Raw genomic sequence first — 22887 nt, 5'->3', positions numbered from 1 at the left:
CTCAGGCAGAGAAATTTGGAGGACAGACCTATTTGGGCGATGAACTAGCTGACCCAAGGCCCCTTTGTCTATCATTCCTTGACCTCAGGTCAGAGTGATAGAAAGAGGGGAAGCTGCTAAGGCAGTTACGGGTACTCCTGCCCTGATATCCGGGAGAATAAATGACTGTTTGTCCTACATGCTTTAGTCATTCACCTACCTGAAGGCAGAGGGCTGTGAGTCTATGACCTGCTGGGACATACTTTGGGCTACCAAGTCCTTGCTTTCAATGAGGTGACTGCTCATTATAAAATCCCAAAGCTGGGTTATTAGAGGCTATTGTTGCAGCAGTGACAGTCACCGACTGCCACTTGTTATATGCCAGGCTCTAGCCAAGAACTTTTAGCTCCATTATGATAAAGAGACTGAGTCTTGGCTTGGCCACCCACTGTCTGCATGACACTGGGCAAGTCACTTATTTTCTTTTTGCATTTTAATTTCTAAAACTGTAATATGGGGATAACCTATGTAAAAGTGCAAGGTAGTATACCATGTTAGGACTTTTAAAAAGTGTCAATGGAAGATTTATGAGCAAATGCACAAAAAGCACTAGGCAAATACAAGGTATTCGATAAATGATCCATAGACTGTGGGCTTCTCAGTGTTCCTCAGGGCAAGACTGCCTGGTGCCTCTATTACTTTTGCCTCCTCAGAGCCCAGTACAGGACCTGGAATATATCAGGCACTCACCACTTTACATGATCAAGGGCTCTCTCCACAGGAAAAAATCAAATTGTTGTGAATATTTATGTATCACAAAATTTATAAAGCTAAACCAGGAGAAACTGACGAAAACATAGTGTTAGTAGGAGACTTCAGTGTTTCCCTTTGTCCATGGCAGAGCAGTTGGACAAATATACATACAGGGTCCGGCACAAATAATGCCCCCTTTTAATTACAAAATCATAAGCATGCTATTCTGTAACATAACACTATCACACTAAGCACACCATGTGCCATTTTAGGTGAAATGTTTAAATTGCTGTCCATCTCATGTGAGATATTCACCTACGCTACTGACCATGCTCAAGCAAGCTTTACTTCTGCTGGACCCTGTATGTCTGTGTGTGTGTACACACACACATAAATGTGCAAAGATACAGAAAGCCTAAATAACATAATAAATGCAAAGAGGATCAAATTGAAATAGTCATCTATCTTCACATTCTGAATACAGAAAAGTCCTTTCTTTTTGGAGACTATGGAACATTGACAAAAACTGACCACAGAGAAATCCTTGATAAATCTCCAAAGGGAAGCAATACAGATGACTTTGTTTTCAAGGCAATGAAAGTAGAAATTAAAGGCAAAATGGGAAAATATAAATCACTTGGGTCAAGGAGGAAATCAAAAGGGAAATTGTATGATATCAATAAATATTCAATTACCCACGGTCACACAGCTAACAGTGGCAGAACTGACTGACATTGCTGGAATCTGGGCCTCTTAACTAAGCCATTCAGCCACGAACTGGTTTGCAACCCAGGACAAATCTTTATTGAGCCTCAGTTTCCCCTTCGGTCAAAAGGCCTCGAGGGCCTCCTGGGCTCGGGTCCCATCGCAGGTTGAGGCATGGTGGGGGAGGGGAGGTGGGCGTGCGCGACCCGCTGGAGCGACAACTTTCTGGGCAGTCGTAGGGTGTGGGTGTTGAGAGGCGGCAGCAGAGGGCGCTGGGCCGCCGGCCTGGGCCCGCGTCTGCCATTGGTTCGGGCTTCGGCTGGAGAGTTGGTGGAAAGTGACAAGTTGAGGGAGGCTGAGAGCAAGAGAGGGAGCGCGAGGAGCAGGAGCTGCCGCAGCCACCACGGAGGGAGCCCCTGACCACAGCCCGCGGGTGCAGGGCTTGCGCTTCTGAGTCCGAGCTGGGGAGACTCGCCTTCCGCTGGTGCCACAGGGGCAGTCCGGGACTGACCGGCCCGCCGAGAGCAGGGCTGGGAAGGCACCGCGCTGACCGGGTCCTGAGGCTGCAAGGCGGAGGCGAGGGAGCAGGTTAGAAGGACAAAGAACTTTGCCGACGCCCCCGACATCCTGCGGGGAGAGCATCCAGGACGAGGTGGCTGGGATCCCGGGCAGAGCCCGTGGATGTTCTGCGCGTGGCCTGGGAGCCGCCGCCGCCGCCAGAGGAGGAATGCACCGGCCGCGCCGCCGCGGGGCGCGCCCGCCGCTCCTGGCGCTGCTGGCCGCGCTGCTGCTGGCGGCGCGCGGGGCCGCTGCCCAAGGTAAGAGGGGCGTCCGCCAGCTCCCGAGCCCACCCGGCCCTCCGCCACCCTCCTGTCGGCCAGCCCGGCGCTGGGCACGGGGAAGAGCCGCGCCCGCCCGGCGGGCGGCCGCAACCCGTCGTGGTTCTCGCAAAGGCGACCGGTCGCCACAGAGGCAAGCGAGGGTTTGCCCTGGAGCCCAGCTACGGGCCGGGGGTGCGCCCGGGCACTCTTTACTGGGAGCCCACCAGCAATTGGCAGCACTGACAGCATGGAGGGGGTGGGTTTAATGGGGCGATGGGGCACTTCCGTGCTATTCGGGCCCCCACCCCCACCTCTAGCTGGACCCTTGTGGGTGTTCAGGCAAGTTTATCCTAAATAGCAGCCATCCCGGAAGGCGCGGTCCAGGAGGGAGTTTGTGTTTTCCGTGGTTCCTGCGAGAGCCTAGGCTATCCGCAGACCGACCCAAACAAAAGCCCTGTCCTCCTGGACTCCGGCGGCCTTGCCTCTCCACTGGCCCCCGGCTCTTCAGCCTTCTGGAGGGTCACGAGGGAGGCCACAACGTGTGCGCTGCCGCTGCCACCGCCACTTTGTGCAAAATGTGCTGTCAGAGGCGGCCTGCTGCTCCTGAGTGCTCTGAGTGTGCACGTGTGTGTTACAAACTAGGGAGGAAAAGCCATCTAATGCATACTTGATTTTGGTAATCTCCAAAGACAATTGCAACAGTTAGAGAAAGACTCCACCGAGAGCTGGAGCGTCTTAGTTCTCTGCGGGAAGCTTGGATCCTTGCTGTGTCTGAGCCGGTACACAATGAGAAGGAAGAGCCCGGCTGCGCCTGTGGAGACAACCGATTCATTCTTTGGAGGTTGGAGGGGGAAAGTTGATTAAAGTCTCCAGGGTCTCGGGCCTCACTTTTAACATGCATCCCTTGAGGAGGTGCCTGAGCCCCTGGATCCTTTCCTCCCCCACTCCTAGCCCAAACCCGTGCAGATAAGTATTCTCTGCTCTTTTATTATGCATCATTCATTTTTTAAGTCAGCGCTGTGTTTAGGAAAAGAAAAGGCTCTGGCTATTTTGCAGTTGAGGGAAAAAGATCTATTCACTATGGCTTTAGAATTAGTTTTTACTAATTCCTAGCTAATAATTTTCATGGTAGGAAACACTCTGGAAGGAGGTTGTGTGTGTGTGCATTTTGATTTCTTAGAGATATTTTTGGGGAAATGGGACCCACGTTTTCTGAGGATGATTCTGAAACTGATCCTTGAGTGAGGTTGTTCTAATGTGGAGGCTCCTGGGGTAAATACAGCTTTTAATTGCAATTAAGATGTACATCAGCTGAGAGTGGACCTTCATGGTGAAAATCCTAATGAAATGTAAACTGTTTGGTCACATGGCTGTTTGCTTCCCTGATGCGGAACATCTGGCCCCATGCCACAACACCTGGGTGAAAAGTGAAAAATGGGCCAGGCTGCAAAATCGTGTAAACATCCTGCTGATGTCAGGTTGCCCAGCAAATTCAGGTGGAGATGACCAGGTGATTCTAGCTCAGGTAGGGCTCCTAGTTCTGGGCCTTGGTTAATCTGGTTATATCCTCTGCCCCACTCCTTTACTTCTATATACCTTTCAACAATGGTTGCTTTTAGATCATGGGAGGTGGGGTGGGGTGGGGTGGGGAGCGCACCTTTCCGAGGTTGTCTCCCTTTAAACAAATATCCATGCTATGGTTTTGCTGAGGGTAAGACAATTTTGTTATCAGCAGTCACTCAAATTCTGTCTTGTTTAATTGCCTGTAGGCTTTAAAAATTTTTGAAGAGTATTGCTTATTCCAGACTCTTCAATAATGTGCTCAAATCTATTATTATTGCCTTATTTTGTTGTCTTAGAACTCTCTCCCATTTCTGTGCATATTTGGTATTTTCTCTGGAGACAAAGCTTCCAGTGGGTCTCAGATTTACCTTCTTGTCTGATCCAAGATGTCTAAGGTAACTCAGTGGCTCAGGAAATCAGCTTAAAGGGGAGATGTATTTCATTTATTTATTTAAAAAGAAAAAAACCTCAGCATTTCTTTTGTCACTTTGCTACCTTGTTAGCCAGGAGGAGAAAAACCTTTAAATTTATTCTTTCTGGTGTGTGCATTGTTGATTTCCTCACCCATCACCCAGAGCTAAACCTCCCTAAGAAGCTGAAGGCCAGAGCTCAGGAACCTTCCTGGGCATTTCTCAGAATCCTGTAGATTCTGTGGGATACTGTGTAGATACTTGTCGTCAGAGGGAAGTGACCTGCTACTGTGATCACTGTTATTTTGTAAACCTTCTAATGCCATCTTACTAGGTGTCCATCCTGTCTACCTTTAGAATAGGAGTGTCTTGAGGGTAATAACACTGAGGGCCAAGTCAGCCACCCACCTGTGTTGGAGACTGCTGCAAACACTCCCCGGGCAGAGCCACACAGAGGCCCAATGACCAAAGGGTGCGCTCAAACCGAGTCTGGTGGTGTGTGGAAAATACTGAATTTCCAGTATCACTTCTGCATACTTGGTAGGCTACCCTGATATTCTTCTGATATCAGATATTATCTTCCTGATATTAGAAGTCCTTTTAAAAACTCAAATTATCTTTCTGATATTAGAAGTCCTTTAAAAAACTCAACTTTAGTCAGTATTTTCCTCTCCATCTCCTGCATGCTGAGCATAGATCTCAAATTAGACTTGAAAGCTAGAAAGTTAGTAAATGGTGTGTCACTTGCATCCATTAGTGTTCAATTTGGCTCTGGTTTGATGGTGACCACACACCCCATTTCAAATACTTTTGAAAATTTTGCTCAGCATCCCATGGAGAATGGAATGCTCTGTAGACTCTATGGATATTGATGTAAATGTTTATCTTCATATGAATGGCATATGTGTACACACATAGATAGTATGTGGTCCATAGATTTTTGTTGAACAAATGGGGAATAACTTTTTGGGGTCATATGTAACATTGTGGTGTTATTTGCTTTCCTAGTAAAAATGCAACATGGCACATTTTCAAGGTTTGTTTTTTCTTGCCCTATTTTCTAGTATGAAGGAAATGCAGCAGAACTTAATAGTAGAGCTTAATGGTTATTAGCACAGTCACTGGCATTTAATAGACTTGGGTTTGAATCTTTTCTCTGCCATGAACTGGGTATGTTGATTAGTTTTTCTGAGCCTTACAGGATTATTATATGAGTTTTAAGTGAAACCACATATGTCAGTATTGGAGAAGCACATCCAGTCTTCTACCTGGGGTACCTGAAATTTAGGATATGTGGAGCTCCAGAAATAATATACAGAATTTTATGTGCATTTTTGTGGTTTTATGTTTTTAGTTCTAATTTGATTTTCTGAGAAAATTGCAACCCCAAGAGATAGGAACCATTGATTCGGGAGTGTTTGTTGCCTGGAGCAATGAATCACCTTCCTGGGTAGGTGCAAGGAGTTTAGGGTTGGTGATGTGTCCTGGGTCTTAGCCCCGACCTGCACAGTCTGTGGAACCTCTACTTCTCACTTTCTAGTTTCCATCCCACCAGGCCAGCTGCTCTTGGGCCTGGGATAAGGTGAAGAACGGAGCCAAATCCTTTGACCTCCACTAAGAATGTAATTCCCCAAACCCAAGCATTCTGAGATGCTTGTTAGTAGTTTATTTTAATAAACACTTGTGTTTGGGCAAGTCACCATTTTAAGCATTTTGCACGTATTAACTCACTGAATCCTCACAGCAACCCTACGAAGGAGATGAAATAAATGCTCATTTAAATGTAGGCACAGAGAGGTTACGTTACTTTCTTAAGGTCACAGGGCTGGGAAATGGCTTACAAGCCCTGAGAGGTCGTGGCTTTTTATCTTAACTGCTGTCTTAGTCTCTTCTGGATTAAGTCTTAGAATTTACGTTCTCCTTTTGAATGGGCCAAAGATGCCCTTTCCCCACGTTTTCCAAGAGCAGCAAAGGACTTTTTTCTTAACCATATCTAGGAGTTACAAGAAATGATCGGAGACAGGCAGTTTCAATTTTCCTTCCTGCACTGGAGTTCCCTGAGCCAGTGTTGCTATAACTTAGAGATGGACCTGAAGGGCCTCCGGTGCTCTGCACCTCTGGTCAGGAGGAATTACATTGTTGTAACGAATTGCAGTTTTGACGAGGTTTGAAAAGTGTGTCTGGTTCCTTCCAACCAGTGAGGAGATATAGTTTGATGAAGTGCCTTTGTATTTGCCATCTTGGTTGTGGACTGAGTAGGGGTGATTTATTAGACTGCTCTCTGGTGTGACGTCCGGCTTGCCAGCTCCACAGCCCCGATGTGGACCAGACCCTGGCAAATCCAGCCACAGCTGGGAAACGCTCAGGTCTCGAGGCTTCTTTCTCCGACAGAAGGGCCTCAGCTTGGCCTTACCTATTCCCTGTGGGGTGACAGGATCGACTGTTCTGCAGACACATGAAGAGAAGGAAAGAGTCTTCTAGGAGTCTGAGAAAGTTCCCTGGAGTTGAGGGGGAGGGGATGGCGGGAGTGGTGGGGGGAACTCTTCGAAACCCTTAACTAAATGCAGCTGCTTGTTACATGGAGCCTGACTTGCATGCCAGGAATATCTAAAAAGCTAACGAATACAAAATAAAAATAAACAGCAGTAAAAAGACTCTCTCTTTGTTGCAGTAAGCTCGGTTGGGGTTTTCAGTTTGTTTAGGAATGGGATAATTGTGGCATCCACTTTATTTTGGTAAGGCAGTGAAACGTGGATTGATGTTATTGTCATTGGGATGCTACCACCACCTGAACTTTTTCCTTCACACCTCCCCCTCAGAGGGCCAGGCATGGCCGTCTGAGGGCGTGAGTCTCAGACTGTCGCCCCTGAGTGAATTACATTGGAAGAGGCAGATAATTTAATGGGATAATCTTGGCAGGGCCAGCAAATTTCACACCCCATCTCTCACTAATAGAAAGACAGTAGAAGGCTACAACATCCTCGGATGAAAATAAAAGGCTCTGCTTAAGAGTAACTGTCTGTCCATAAATAAGGTTCTGTAGAGTTTTGATCCCAAAGATGTTATTAAATACTGATAAGCCAAGCCTTGTAATGTTTGGCCTCCTTACATTTCCTTCTTTCCCTCTTCTCTCCATAGAACCATAGATTTTTTTTTTTAAGAGGGGAAAGGGACCTAAAAGAGCAACCAGTCCGAACTGTTTATTTTCTCAAGTGTTTCTATACAGAAAGGACCTTTTTTAATAGTCATTTAAAGAAGCAGTATGGAATACCAAATAGAATGGGATTTGAACCCGATAGATGAAGGTTTGAATTGGGGCCCTGCTGCTTACTGGTTATGTGACCTTGGGCAAAGTTCTGTGACCTTCTGGGCCTCAGTTTCCTTCTCTGCAAAATGGGGATAGCCATGATATCTGACTTCCAGAGCTTTTGTGATAATTAGAGGAGATAATGGATAGAAAGCACCTAGCAGCTCCACGGACTTGATAAACGTGTGGTCTGTCCGCCGTGGTTGTTATCAGGGGCTTGCTGGAAAAGTTAGAAAGCGTGGCTCCAAAATAGTGATCATTATGCTGTGAGATATGAACCAAGACTCAGAGATGCAGCAATTTTCACAGTATTTTTAGACTCCTGAATGTTTCATTTTACAGGGAGCATATAGGCATTCTAGGACTGAACAGTACCCGGGCCAGTGCTGGGACCTGGATGGGAAGAGATTCCACAGTGCAGTTATGCAAAGCCCTAAAACAAAGGCTTTTTTCAGAACAGTGAGCTCTTTGGGGAAGAGCAACCTTTCCCTGGTGCTTGGTGTAATTCCAGAATCCTGCAATGGGGAATGTTACATTTCAGGGACCTCCACTTGTAATCTGACCGTTTTTAGCTCCAGTATCCAAATAATCTTGCTGAGCACAACTTGAAAGAGAAGGATAATGGCCAGAGGAAGGAATCCTGAGGTGTCTGTTAGCCATTTAAAATTTCTGAGTACAAAAAAAAGTTCATGTTTCCCAAAGAGAGAAGAGTAATGAAGTGTGTGGGAAGGGACGGGGGAGATGAAAAGAATTTCTAAAAACCGTGACAAGGTTTGTGTTTGGTTATTTTTATTTTTATTTTTCAACAGTAAAGCTTGTCATTCAACTAACAATATACAACTAACCAAATATACAGCTGACATTTATTGTGTATTTATTGTGTGCAAGATATGGTGTTAGTGCCCAGAAATAAAACATTACTCCCACCCTAAAGGAGAGACGGAGGGGGACATTCTTACTTTTGAAAGAAACCACCAATGTGCCAGGCGTAGTTCTTTATAGATGGTAGGCTTATATTTCCTAGTAGTCACTTGAGATTGGACTTCTAATCCCATTTTACAGATAAGGAAACTGAGGCTCAAGAAGGTAAATTTCTTGGCTAACCTCACAACTGTTAAATTAGGATTTGGCATTTGAACCTGGACATTTGAACACAGGTGTTTTGACTCACAAAGGTATGCTCTGTTCACTGTCCTTGAATTATAGTTGGGGAGACAGAATGAACAACGTGGACCTCTACCTGCCAACTAGCTTCTCACATATAAATTATAGGAAAGGGTTGTGAAAGAAGTACTATGGGAACACAGAGGCGGGAGACAAGAATTCTCACCTGGGGAATTAGAGGGTCAGAAGGAGAACATTAGTGTTCTGAGACTTACTGTGATGATGCAATGAGATAATGTGGAGAAAATGCTCAGTACCATCCACACGCACAGCGGGTGCCAGCCAGTGTTCTGCTGTAGGTATGAAGTCAGAGAGAGGCCTGCTCAGGGTTCACCTGCCTCAAAAGCCATGTGCTCTTAATAATTCTGCTGTGCTCCTTTTCAACAGCCATGCGGTTGTTGGAAGGGTAAGTGGCTGTGCAGTCTCCAGATGGAAGGGAGGACACCAAGATAGTTTTCCTGGTATCTTCCCCACCTGCCCTAATCCAGATTTTTGGACTCAGCTCCGCTTTGGGTGTGGGAGAAGATTTGCACAGGTGTGAATTTGGAGAGAATCACAATGCATAGTCATAAACCATAACACTTCTGGAACTCTGGCCGTAATGTACCATGTTCCCCATTTATTTACTGTTTGTGCATTGTCTCCGCGCTTACTGTGAGCCAGTATTTTGTTAGTCACTGGAGATATAAAGGCTAGGCCTTTGCCTTGGAGGGTTTTTCAAGTGGCAGATCTATGGCGGAGATTGCTAGCTGATCATCAAATCTATTTCCATCTCTTTCCTGGGCCTATGTCTAGACTACATTTCCCAGCTCCCTTGGAGTTAAGTAAGGTCATGTGACTAGATATTAGCCAAAAGCATGAGATTGGAAGCAACGAGTGTCACTTAGAGGTTCAAACCATCAAAAACTATCTGGACAGGTCCTGAACATGGTATTCCTAGAAGTCATGTCTTGAAGATACCACAAGATGGAAAAACAGCCTGGAACCCTCCCTCAATCACTGCACAGTGGAAGCCACCAGCCAGTCCATACTTGTTTTGGTTTTATGTGAGCAAGAAATGAACTTCTCTTGTACTAAAGACTGAGATTTTGGGTTTTACCAGTTACAACTGCTAATGTTACCTTAACTAAAAATATACATATAAATATATATGTACCACCATGTCATTTTCTAGGGTCAGGACCAGCATTTTTAGATGGAATATAATAGGAATAAGAAATACCAGAGTGTACTACATTATTAAGGGGAATATTGTTTTGGAAAACTTGAGCCTCAGTTCTGTATGGGCTGATTTGGGGTATTACTGGGCTCTCACAATCAAAAGTTTGAAAGTCACTATTCTAGTGGAGGCAGACAAGTCAACAGCTCTGTCCAATGGAGTGTGGTAGTTAGCTATGACAGAAGTAGTTAAGTCCCTGTGCTGTGGAGACTCCGTTGAGGAACTGCCTAGAAAGCAGAGATGGCATATGGGGTCACTTTTCCAGTCAGCTGGTATCAGCTGCCTGTGGTTCAGTGAGAAGAGTTCGTTTTTCCAGTCACTTGGTATCGGCCACGAGTGAGAAGGATTCTAAGGTTGTTTTGGGACCTCTGGGCAGGAATGCTGTGGTCCGACGGCAGCATCTGCCCTGGGTGTGAGGAGGAGGAGTGGAGGCTCAGGCTGGTTTGCATCCGACCACTCCACATGGAGTCTGGGCTCCTTCCAGTGCCTTAACCTGCTCCCCACGTTTAGGGCACACATGCAGTGTCTCCAGCACTGTGCTAAGCACTGTGATGTATTTAGAAGAACTAGCCCTTGAGGAACTTGCCTTTTAGGGGTAATACAATACACACTTGGAAAATGATTATACAACCAACGAGTGCAGAATTAGCAATTATAGGTGCAGAATCCTGAGAAGGAAGAGAGGTCTTTTGAGAGGAAGTGGGATATGATGCAGGCCTTGAAGGATGGGAAGGACTGAGATGGGAAAGGAGGAAGGGGCTAAACATTCTTTCTGTAGCTGCCCTCTTGTCCATGGACTTGCCCAAGCTCTCCTGGTTCTTAAACTGGGCCTTCATCCAGGAATGAAACTGGTCTGCAATGAAGAAGAAAGAAGGCTCTGAGGGGTGCCAGTTATATTTTTTGCATATGAAGAGGGTGGGGGAGGGGAAGAGGAAGGAGGGTTTTACTAGGAGTATGATGACTTATCTTTCTCTCCAAGAGAGTACCCCAGAGAGTAAGAAATGCAGTCTGTTCCAGGGCTGTCTGTCAAAGGTATGTTGTGTCTTATTCCCTCTACTGCAGCAGTTTTGTTTTATAGTGCAGGCTACTCACTCAATTCCAGTCTTCCTTTTGCTGGCTTGATGAAAATAATAATAATAGTATAGTAATGATTAACACATCAAGCATCTGGAGTACCGAGAACCATTTTCTTCAGGGCAACCCTGTGCAGTAGATGGTAATATGACGCCCATTTTAGAGTGGGGGAACCAGGATTTGGACCTGGGTATAGTGAGTCCAGGGTTTTGTCCTTGATCATTATGCCAAACTGCATGTCAGGTTTTTTGTTTTTTAATTTTTAAACTCCATCTGATGATTCAAGTTTGCTGTAAGATCTCAGCCAAATACCTGAGTCAAATAATTATAGTTAAATCCTCCATTTGTATAGGGCTTTGCAGCTTACAAAACTATATTATGTATGATGTTATCACTAATTTTCCAAATAACCCAGTGAAATAGGATTTCTTTCATTCTCTTTCTCCCTATTAAAATTACGCACGTAAGGCCGGTAGCGCACCTAAGGTCACTAGCTGGTGCAGCCTGTCTGAAACCCGGCCTCTTTGACTCCAGGCCATGGTGCTTTCCGGCTCTGAAAGATCAGCTGTGTTTGGAAGCCATGGCTCCAAGATGCTGATGTATGTCTACTTTCACTGCTGTTTCACCACCTAATGAATTTGCCTGACTCTCCTCAAACCAGCTATTGTTTTCAGAAATAGTTGTGAGGCATTTGTAGGTAGGACCTGGAGCTAGGACTCCTGTAACTTAAGATTAAGTTCACTTGCAAATAGACTGAGAGAAGTTACTTAAAAACAAGTTTACTAAGCAGTTCGTGATTCTAGCAGGTAGAGAAGCCATTCATTGAGGGTCTTTGGCCTCAGAAGGTCTTGGTGTGAAACTGGGCTCGCCACTTTCCTGCCAGGTCAGCAAATTACCTGACCTGTCTGAGACACGCTTTCCCCAAGTTAAACAGGAAGCTGGTGGTGCCTACCCAGGCAGGGTGGGGAGGATCATGGGAAGTGCTTGCACAGTGCTGGGGTTGTATCCAGTGTGCACTTAGTTACTCCGTGAATTAAATGGGGAGCAGCAAGCGTGCACCTCATCATCTGAGATTTTTCCCAGGACATGATGGGGTGAAATTTCTAAACCTCAGCACCTTGTTAGCCTTTATTTTGTAATATAATCGTCTCTGGGGCAGAAATTCCAAGCACCTAGATCTTTTAGGTTATAATTATACTAACATTTCTCAAGGACAGGGGCTTTCTTATGCTTTTGAAGGTAAACATCCTAAGGTAAAAAACAGATCCTCCACCTGAAATCTTAGATACCCTGGAAAGTTTCCTATCTATTTTTTCACGGGAAATTGACACCATTTCCTGATGGGTTCAGGCATACATCAAAGCTACTTATTTTTCTCTCCATAAGAGAGATGACAAGTTCCCCTCTTAGATTTCACTCCTACTCAGGTGTTTCTTAGTTTTTACATAATTTTTACATTCCCTGAAGAGTATGGGTTTTTATTTCCCCAGCTGCTTTCATCCCCAGTTGGATGAAAGTTAGCCCTTCACATGGACTCTGAAAGGCGTGTCTTAAGCAAGTGGTGTGCAGCTCCGTGGTGGCCGTTCACCTCCTCCCATCAGAGAATTGTTGGGGGTTGTATAGGAACTTCCAGTCCCAAAATACCACCTGTCTGAGACTCGCTGACAATGACCAGCAACCCTCAAAAATTTTTGATGCCGTTCTTAGTCTACTGATGAGTTACCCTCTTTTTCTCTCTCTGGCTCCCAGCACTCGGGTCACTTGCATCCTGTATCCCAAAACAAAGGAATCAGGTGCTTTGCCTGTGGTCAGGTAATCATTCAGAGAGTCAGACCTGCTGTGGGGGCCCTTCCAAGGACACCTGATAAGGGGCCTTTTTCTTCCCCACTGAGCAAGGGAGGAGCTGAGCTGAGCATTCCCGATTTGTTCTGCCCAATTCATCAGTAAGTCAGTGTGTAGTACTGCGCCCCCAGCCCTTACCAGGAGTAAAGTTAGTAAAGGGGCAGAGAGAGTCCAGCACTTAACACGAATTGGTTTCCCTCCCAAAGACGGAAGCACTGGGTATAGGGAGTAAAGTATTCCCCCCTTATACTGGCTGCAGCTTCATGGCCAGATTTCATGGTTGTGTTGGGGTTAAACTATATACATATCGGTCAAAATGTTTATAAATAACCCTCCTACATCTTTGCCTCAGGACTCAGGCTTAGAAAGTTTCTTAACTAATCCACAATGTTGGTTAAAGTGGCTTCCCCTGGACTCACAAAGTCAAATGAACAGATTGCTTTGCCTGCTCAGTGTTGGTGTAGAAGAGCCAAGGAAAGAAGGAATCTCAGAGTCATGCATCTCCTTCACCTGCCCAAGTGACATGTCCTGTGTAAACTAACAAGTCACTGGCGATTCCATTTGGTTAAATGTTTACTTAGCAACTAAGGTGGATGCAGGATAAATATATGGCAGTACCCTCTCCCTTAGGAAGTGTACTGTTTTTGTTAGGAGGCAAGATTGATATCCCCAAATAATATGAAAATAATTTACTGCCTCAAACCTCACCGTCCTGGCCTTGATTTAGGACCCTTTCTCTGTCTTGCAGCCTCTAGAATCTAGGTACTCTAGCACCTGCCTGGGCACATCGGGCTCACGCTGCTCCCTCTCTCCATTCCCCCCAGCTGAATCTTGCCCTTCAGTCCCCAGTGCGCCCCCACTCAGAAATCTACCCTTCTGGTCTTCGTCCCCCTGCCCCTTCATGGTCAGTCAGTATTCTCTCACAGGCCACACTCACTTACTCTGATTTAGTGCAACATCTAGCTCTTTAATCTTTGTATTAATAGTTCCCATTATTTATTGAGCATCTACTATGGGCCACACACATTTGGCAAGTATTTTACTGGAATCCTATTATTTTGTGTCTCTAGAGTTACAGTCCCCAATTCAACCCCTCCCCCCACTTCCTTCTTCTGCCTCTTCATCAGTTGGGGAAAACTGCTTTTACCTGCACTTCAAGCTTGTTAAGGGTAGATTTCAATCATAACCCCTGCCCCCCAGCCTCACTCTTACAGGCTAATCATAGTTTGCCCCTGGGATTTAGGGACAGCCCCTCGGGTGGGGAATCGGGGATCTGCCCTTGGCCCTGGAAAGAAGCTGGCGAGTAGGAGAGAAGGACTCTGATACCCAGAGCGGGCACAGCTGAGAGGTCTGGCACCGGCCCAGCCTCTCCTCTGTCTCTCTGAGATTGTCTGCCCCAGGGCCCGCTGACTGTGCTTTCAGGGAGGTTACTGTGTCCTGACCATGCACACAACAAAATGAAGTGGTATTATTGTTATTTTTAACTTAAAAGGAAGCAATTTTCATGCTTTTTCTCATGAGAAAATATATGTCCATTAAAAACAAAATCAGAAAAAAGAAATAATAAGTCTGTTCAACCTTCAAAACACCAAAAAAAATCAGAAAGTTAATACAAAAATAAAAATAACCCAGAAACCTACTACTCAGAGATAACCTCTGATAGTGTTTTCTATGCATGTGTATTTCTGAAAGAATGTCACGCTTATTCCCAAGGGAAAACTGAGATGTTAAGTAACCTCTGCAGTGTCCAGCCCGTGTTATGAGCAGGGACCAGGTCCTATGTTAGTTAACAACTGTCTGGTCCAGCATCTTTTACTCAGTTGGAAATCACCAAATGCTTGGTGAGCAAATGGTACATTTGATGTAATTAAGTGCCACGAAGAAGGTGTGTACAGTAAGTTTTGTAGCTCAAAAAGGAGAGAAATATGCATTCTTTGGAGTTACTGGGAGGTTTGTCAAAGGAGGTGGGACTTGAGATGGAGACAAATATTAATTTGTTTCCCTCCAGTGGTATGCGGTGTCCTGAGTGGTTAGAGTCTGCCTGCGGGAGCACCCAAGCACTTCTGCTGTCAGGCCCGGCACAGTCCAGACTTGATTTGAGCTTTTCTGAAAATGCAAGGAGCAAAGTGAAAGTGTGTTTGTGTGGGCCTGGCACAGGGGCTGGAGGAAGAGCTGTATGCTGTCCAGAGGAAAATTCACAGCAGTTGGGCAGTAAGAAAAGAAGACCTAAGATTCTGGCTTAAAGAAATAAAGTGGGGGAGTGGGCGGGCTGGGGCACAACTAAAATATTATCGAGGATCCACCGACAGGACTTTCAGGGAGGCCTTCCCAGTCTGTCTGCCGCTGCCTCTCGGGTCTCATCTGACACCTTGTACGCGGTGCTTTTCCATGGGCTGCCCCCTCCCTGGGAATGCCCTTCCCCAGCCCATCAGCTCCTTCTGCTCTGGCTAAAAAGTCACTTCCCTGGATGGCCCCAGCAGATCGGGTTCCCACATACTTGCTTTCACAAATATTTATTTGTGCAGTTGTTAACTTTTGTGGTACCTTCTCTGTCATTGGATTGGATGCTCTTTAGGGTAGGGTCTGAATCTGGGTCACAGCCAGCACAGTGCCTGGTGGCCAATTAAGTCTACCCTATTTACTTTTACTAAACTTCTAAGCTTCGTTTTTACTTCCTAGAGGTTAGGATAATTCCAGTTTGCTTTGCTATTACTGTCTAGCAACTTGAAAATGGCTCTTTGAACAACTGGAAATCTCGAGCCTATCTCTTTCAAAAGATGAGGACTCCAACCCCTTTAAAAGTCAACCTCAACTCAATTAAACCTCCTGTGAGCTTTATTTGCAGGGAACAGTGGGCAGCTGGAGGGCTGGGCTGTTTTCCCAAGATGCAAAATCGGTGATAACCCTGGGTCCTGCTGCTGTAAATTAGGGTCACTCTACCCTTAATTGACAACAAATTAAAATTCCCCCTTACAGCCCTCCTCCTTGTCTTCTGGCACCCTGCCCCAGGGGAGAGGCCATTGTGCCTGGGGCTGGGGCAGGCCTGGGCTGTGAGGGCCCACTGAGAATAGGGGCAGTGAGTGATTCTTCTCTGTCTCGAGCATCCTTCTCCTCCCTCCCCAGTCCTTCTGACCTCCAGTCCCCTTCCTTTGTTTAGGAATTTTGAAAGGCCTCATTACTAGGGAAACATCCCGTGGGGGGCTCTTACTCTCTCTTCCTTCTCTTAATAAGTAGAAGGGGAAAATTCTGTACGAGTTGAATTTGCAAGCAATCTGGATGCAAATCTGGTCAGAAAGGCCCATATGAACCGTCTGCTTCAGCCTGGGCCACCTTTCCCTTCATGCCAGAGAGAGAAAAGGGAGCTTAACAAAGCTCTGGTTGGGTATCTTGGGGGCTGAGGCGGTCGTAGGGGAGAAGAAAGGCCTGGGGCAGTTTTATTTCTTGCCCTGCTGGTGTCATGGGGCGGGGGTCATTTTAGCATGCACACTGCGTGCCAGGCCCTGGGCTGGGTGCTGGAGCCGGAAGGCTGGCTTTGCAGAGAGCCTGGGGAAGGTGATGGCTGTGCAGGATTGGCTTGGGCACCGGTCCTGGGAGCAGCTAAGCCAGGCTCCATTGGGATTGGCAGAGAGAGGATCAGGAAAGGGGTTTCGGAGGCCCAAAAGCAATAACTCATAATTCATTTTTTATCCTGTTGATAATAATGGATGGGTTACGTTTTATCTTGACAAATGAGTACAAAAATCTGCCTATAATGTTTAGTGCTCAATTAAGTGATAAAAAACTGTTTCCCAGGCCCCTGTATAAGGCAGCCCTTCTCCGGGAGCATCAGTTGCCCCATGAGGGCTAAAGCAGCCCAGGGACTCGGGCCCCATGTCTAAGTGCGAGGTGGGGGCAGTGTTCAGGACCCAGCCCTGGCCTCTGCCTCTCCAGCAGGCTGCTCTACTCTGAGATCTGGGGTCTCAGTTTCTTCATCTTTGCAGTGGGATTGTAACTCCTTCCTTGAAGATTAAGGAAGATTTAAGGAGATGAAGGATGTAAAAGTCTTATCTGAAATTGGGGGGTCAGATAGGAAGCAACAGTTTATCTCCATCTCTTGGTGAAAGGACCCATGAGGCTTCCTTTAGTCACTTAGCGATTATTTATGTGGCTGGCATTGTTCTTGATGCTGGGGTGAAGCTGTGAGCAAAACAAAGACCCTACTCATGGAGGAGCCTAAGAAAAAAGAAATAGATGTTGTATCAGGTGACAGTAAGTGCTGAGAAAAATTGAAGTGGGGTGAAGGAACTTGTGATGGGGTGAGTGATGGGGGTGGGGTGGCTGCAAACTGCAGAGCAACATGAAAATGTTACTTTATTACTACTACTACTGCTGCTGCTGCACCAATTCTCCCTCCCCACCTCATGAAAAGAGAGTGAATGAGAAAGAAGTTTGTAATTTATGTAATTTCCTCTTCTTTCCCTGAAATTTTAGTTTAGGCCAATGTCTCCGAGGGTGAGTTAACTATAGTACCCAGTTGGACTGGCAAGCATTTTTTTTGAAAGATTAAAGAGCTATGAGATAAAAGTTCGTGGTGAGGCTTCTCCCGTTTCTGAAGAAATCTCTCAAGGTCCTAGAATTCCCAGTCCACTCTCATTCATAATATCAGGCTACCCCAAACCTAGAAGTTTAGGCAGCTTTCTCTAATTTTGCATTGTGTAGATAGAAGATACTCAATAACTTTTAAATGAGTAGTCCTAAATGATTGTACCATTTTCAGTTTGTCTGTGCATTTGTCCCAGAGTCCTGTGGGGTGAATGACTAAATGCCAGGGAATGTAGAGAAATGGGTGTTATTATTTCAGGCTGCAGAATGAGAAAACTGAGGTGAAGAGACTTATCCTAAACTGAATAATTGATGGCAAGCCTGGGCACCCATTCTCGTTTGTGATGAAGAATACTTTGCTTTCATCACCACAGCAGCGGGTCAATAAGTTCATTTGTTTGTCACCTGAGTGAACATCTATCTACTCTGTGCCAGGCGCAGTGCTGCTTGATCCCAGGACTGTGATGGTGGTGCACGGTGCTTGCCCCTGGCAGTGCCCGTAGAAGATGCTCAGGTTATATTCTTGAATTTGACCACTTTCCTGGTACATCCAGAAAATGCAGAGATGGTGGTTGCTTTATTGTCACTGGATGACTGGCAGGCACACACCCAACCAGCTGGCACCACCTCTGGTGCCTGTGATCAGACCCGAGCCGTGCAGTCTGCATTTTGTTTTCCCCAGTGTGGCCGTGGCTTCCTGCGATAAGCTCCATCTTGGCTGTGAAGCCGTCCTCCCCTGGGGTTGGGATAACAGCCTCCTGGGGACTGTGGTTAATCTCTGGAGAAGCGGAGCCCCCAGGGAAAGAATCCTGTCTCTCCTGGTGTGCACCTGGGATTAGGCAGAGCTGTTGCTAACGTGATTAGGTAAAGGCGAGGGCCGTGGCTGAGCACCGGAAACCCCAGTGAAGGCTTTTCCTCACTGCCACTGTTTCTCAACACTCAAAAGGCCCTGAGAAAGCAGAATTATTCTAAAGTCAAAACACTGACTCTGGAAGTCGGCTAAATCTGTTCAACCAACCGTGACCTTGGGCAAACCTCAAAGCCCCGCTCTCCCCTTCTGCACAATTTTGGGTTCTAATCCTAGCTACCTTGTTACCTTTGGGTAATGCAGGTACTGAGTGCACACAGTAAGCACCAATAGCTGAGCAACCTGAGGCCCACACTGGTGGTATACAAAACGAACCACCCAGAATTCCTCAGTGCTGGCGTCTGTAGGAGAGCTCATCTCTCCCGGCCTCCAGCACTAGGCTGTAGATGAACCTGCTTCTTTCTCTCATGGACGATGACCCACTGTGTCCTGTTCCCTGGGCTGGAGACAGGCAGTGAGTGGGGCCGGGGATAGTTCAGCAACAGAGGCTGGAGAGCCTTTCCCAGCTGGACCACTGAGTGCATCAGCATAATCACTGGAAGCTCATACTTAATTTCCTGGTCTGTAATAAGAAATGACTTGACTACCCCTGCTAGCCCTAAAGTTTTAAATAAGCCTACTACTGTAGGAAGTAGGGAGCTATGAGGGAGAAGTGGAGGGAACATAGCAATATTATGTAATAAAAATGGCTGGCATTTTGTAAATCCTGACTATATGCCAGGGACTGCTGGACTCCAGGGCACTCTGGGAGCAGAACATTATCCCTGCTTTCTAGGGGCTCCTGGAGTAGTGGCACTGCTGGGGTCGGGGTGGTCAGTGGGGCTGGGGAGAGACAAAAACCAGAGGAATTAGAATTCATGTTGATGTGTGCCCTAAGAGAAAGGGTGAGTCTCTGCCCCAGGTGAGGCTGTCCTTTGTTTGGTGTTGCTAGGCTGCCTGTGCGTGCAGAACCATTAACACCCATGGAACCATCCCTGAATGGTGTATAGCAAAGGGCAGCGCGTCCTTCCTGTGTGCTGAGGAAAGGGACTTTGTGGTTGAAAGGGCAGCTTCGGGAAGGTTCCAGAGGGAGGGCTGGCCGCCAGGCTGGTGCTCCAGGGGGCTGATGGATTACATTCCTCCAGTTCGAAACCATCCGAAACCCCACTGAGAGGGCTCTTGTGGCTTTGGAGCTTTGCGGTATTTCCTCTTGCAAGGGAAAAAATCAGGTTTGCCTTTAAGTGTTACCTTTCTGTCCTCTTGGTTTCCTAAGTGTGGCAAGATCCAAACCCAAAGGATTCGCACGGAACTTGTTAATTTTAACAAAGGGGTGGAATAGAATAAGAATGGCAAACAGCTGAAATGTCGCCAATTTTTCTTCCCGTGGTGATTATGTTTTCTGACCTTTTAAAGAAAGTGCCATTGAAAACCTGGCAAACTGGTGACTCTAGATGGTGAATGTGACACTTGGTCAGGAACGTACTGTGGTCCTACTATGTACTTGGGCCTGAGCTAAGTCATTACGTAGAGCAAGCTTCCTCAAACTCTTAAGACTGTTAAAGTACAGTTCAAAGCCACAGAAGCCTTTGGGAGTGATGTGAAGGGTGGGCGGCGGGGGAGGCTTTGAAGCGCCCAGCTCGAGCACTCAGACCGCTGAGTGCAACTCTCCAAACACTTCCGCGCTGTGAAAGGTCTCATGCAAAGGACATTCAGGGACAGAAACTCCTGCTGATCCTGGGATAAAAAACCCCTTATCTCTTCCCTAAATATTGATTTAGAATAATAGCTTATTTTGAACTCTCATTAATTTTTAATTAAAAATACCTCTAAGGAAAGCTCTGGAGACATGGGGTGGCCGATCAGGTGGGCCTCTCCCCTGAGATGGAAAAGGGGGGCCAACAGTAAAGGCATGACTTTAATTAGCAAACTCTTCTCCCCCACATCAGGTTACTCCATTGACACATTATTTTGTGTAGATTTTGTTTGCAAGACTCTGTTCTGGAAGCTGAGGGAAAGACTATGATTTAGTCCCTGGGTTTGTGTGAGCCCATCTATCTATCTATATGTGTGTGTATTGTCTTTGGGAAAAGAAAATGAGATTTTTTTCTTCAGAAACATTTTTTTCCCCTGGGAGAAGGGATGGCATAGAAAATGCTCTTGACTGAAGGTTAACAAAGAGATTGATCTCCCAGCCTTGCCTCTGGTGAGCTGTGTGACCCCAGACAACACAATTGTCTTTTCTGATCCTCAAGTTCTCTTCCGCAATAGCGCAGTAGGGCTGGACTTGGCTCTATGGACCAGCAGCATCAACATCACCTGGTAGCTTGTCAGCAATGCAGAGTCTAAGGCGCCTCTCCAGACCCACTGGATCAGAATCTGCATTTTAACAAGATCCCCAGGTGCTTTGCATGCAAATTAAAGTTGAATAAACATTGCTTTAAAGAATGATTCCTGTTGTAATATCCCAGTAGTTTGTGTTTTTTTCTGAATACATAATAAAATCCAGTTATGAAGAATTTATTCAAGACTGGGCCAGTCTTTCCCTTCAAAAGTTTGTACTGTGAGAAAAAAGATTGAAAGGCATAAACATGAATAAATAGTTATACATTCAGTTCCAAATGCACATGTTTCTCCTTTCTGCCATGTGTTGTAGGTCTTTTGCAGCATGGTAAAGACAGCTGTGTGAGAGGAGCGGAGGGGCTGGGACATCAAGGTGGGGAAGTTGGGGATGGCAATGAACTGGGACTTCTGAGCCATGCGTCTCAGTCCAAGTCCTCAGAATCATCACAAGGGTTCTCAGGATCAAGCACTATCAGTGATTGCAAAATAATATTTCACATTTTGAAAAAATATATTTTAAAAATATATTTAAAAATATTTTATTTATTTTCAGAGAGAGGGGGAAGAAGAAGGAAAGAGAGGGAGAGAAACATTAGTTGGTTGCCTCTTGCACACCCCTTCTTGGGGACCTGGCCTGCAACCCAGGCCTGTGCCTTGAAAGGGAATCGAACCAGCAACCTTTTGGTTCATAGCCTGGCACTCACTCCACTGAGCCACACAAGCCAGAACTGTTTCATATTTTTTTTTAGTATTTATAAACTAAGTAAAAATTCATAGTGACTTTTTTTTGCCATTCTATATTTTTCTAATTTTATGCAAAATGTGAAATCTAGTCTATATCATTGTTTGCATTATATTGTTTACTTAAAGCAGTTGGGAACCATTGGAATAGGGGGTAGTAATTAATGATATTGATAGTAACTAACAAATACTGAGAACTTTTATAGATACCAGATATAGTGCCTTACAAAGAAGGACCTTAGGTGTCTGCTGATCAATAGGTGGGTAAAGAAACTGAGGCTCAGAGCGGTGAAGTGACTTTCTCTGCCTTACACCTTGAGGGAATGATCGGTGGGTCCCAGACTAGAACTCAGGTATTCTGGCTGTTGGCCAGTTTCACATCTGCTGTGCCAGATTTTCTGGTTTGCCCATCTGGTGCTCTGGGGGAGCACATGTGGAATGTTCGATGGAGAGGAGCAGCTGTCCTGGATTCCTGCTGTGGAAGTCAGACCGTCAGAGCCAGAGGAGCTCATGAGCATCAATCTGGGCCCCTCACTGCACTTACAGGTGAGCACACCTGGCCCGCTAAGGGAAAGGGACTCATCCAAGGTCAAAAAATTAGTTGGGTTTGTTTGCTTGTTTTGGCCTTTCTCTACCTGAAATTCAGCTCTTTAGAGATATACATTTTTACAAGAGAAGTGGGTGAGTGAAACATGCTCTTCCATGAAAGCAAATGAATGTGGTTTTTAATATTGTGTATCAGTTTTTTGTGAAGATTTACATGATTTATAAAGGGCTTAGCATAGTCACTGGTAACTATAAGCACTCAAATTACAAGTAATATTTTGTTACTAGTTACTGAGCTTTGCACATTACATTTAGGAGCAGGATTTTTTGTGTGTGTGTTTGTTTTGTTTTGTTTTTATTTTTTTGAAGTGGGACTGATTGCATCCTTGACTTTCCTCCATGTTCTTGAAGGAACCAAAATTCTGCCTCCTGAAAGCTGCTTTTTGGGATATTGACATTAAGCTGTTCATTAAGAAACAAAAGACTTAGAAACAACCTTTGACCCTTCCCCCTTTTTTGCCCCCCCACCCCCAAATTCAGGGAAACCTGCTGCAGGAGGGCAGTTTGTGATACCGCCTTGGCCCAATCTGAACTGACCGCGGTAAACAAGAGGGCTGCAGGCCTCCCGTGTCCTGTTGTTCCTGAGGTGCCGGGCAAGGGTTTCCCCGCCCTGTGTGCACCCCTCTTCTTCAGCTGCCTGAAAATCTCCCACACTCACTTCTAAAATCTAATACTCAGTCCCCCCAGCCCCTTTCTCCTTGGTCCCAAATGTCTTTTTTTTTAGTAAAGATTTTTATTTATTTGTTTTTAGAGAGAGGGGATGGAGGAAGAAAGAGAGGGAGAAAAACATTAAGCAACTGTGAGAAAAACAGCAAGCAACTGGGAGGAGTGTGAGAGGCAACCCAGGCAGGTACCCTGACTGGGAATTGAACCAGTGACCTTTCTGTCCACAGGCCAGCACTCAATCCACTGAGCCACACCAGCCACGGCCCAAA

The 22887-nt window shown here is 45.9% G+C and overlaps 1 protein-coding gene across 1 annotated transcript in view; it reads left to right on the top strand.

Moving 5' to 3' along the window:
* Positions 1–1773: 1773 nt before the first annotated feature.
* The window catches only part of ROR1 (receptor tyrosine kinase like orphan receptor 1), a 377323-nt gene continuing 356209 nt past the window's right edge, over positions 1774–22887 (top strand). Inside the window, exon 1 of the mRNA XM_045835556.1 lies at positions 1774–2255. Within this exon, the coding sequence (XP_045691512.1) occupies positions 2165–2255 (91 nt within the window). The 5' untranslated portion in view covers positions 1774–2164. The remainder of the gene's footprint in view (positions 2256–22887) is intronic.

The sequence above is a fragment of the Phyllostomus hastatus genome, unplaced genomic scaffold, assembly GCF_019186645.2.
Source record: "Phyllostomus hastatus isolate PE091 unplaced genomic scaffold, TTU_PhHast_1.1 phas_contig_209, whole genome shotgun sequence".
NCBI classification, from domain to species: Eukaryota; Metazoa; Chordata; class Mammalia; order Chiroptera; family Phyllostomidae; genus Phyllostomus; species Phyllostomus hastatus.
This window is presented reverse-complemented; position numbering and strand designations above follow the sequence as displayed.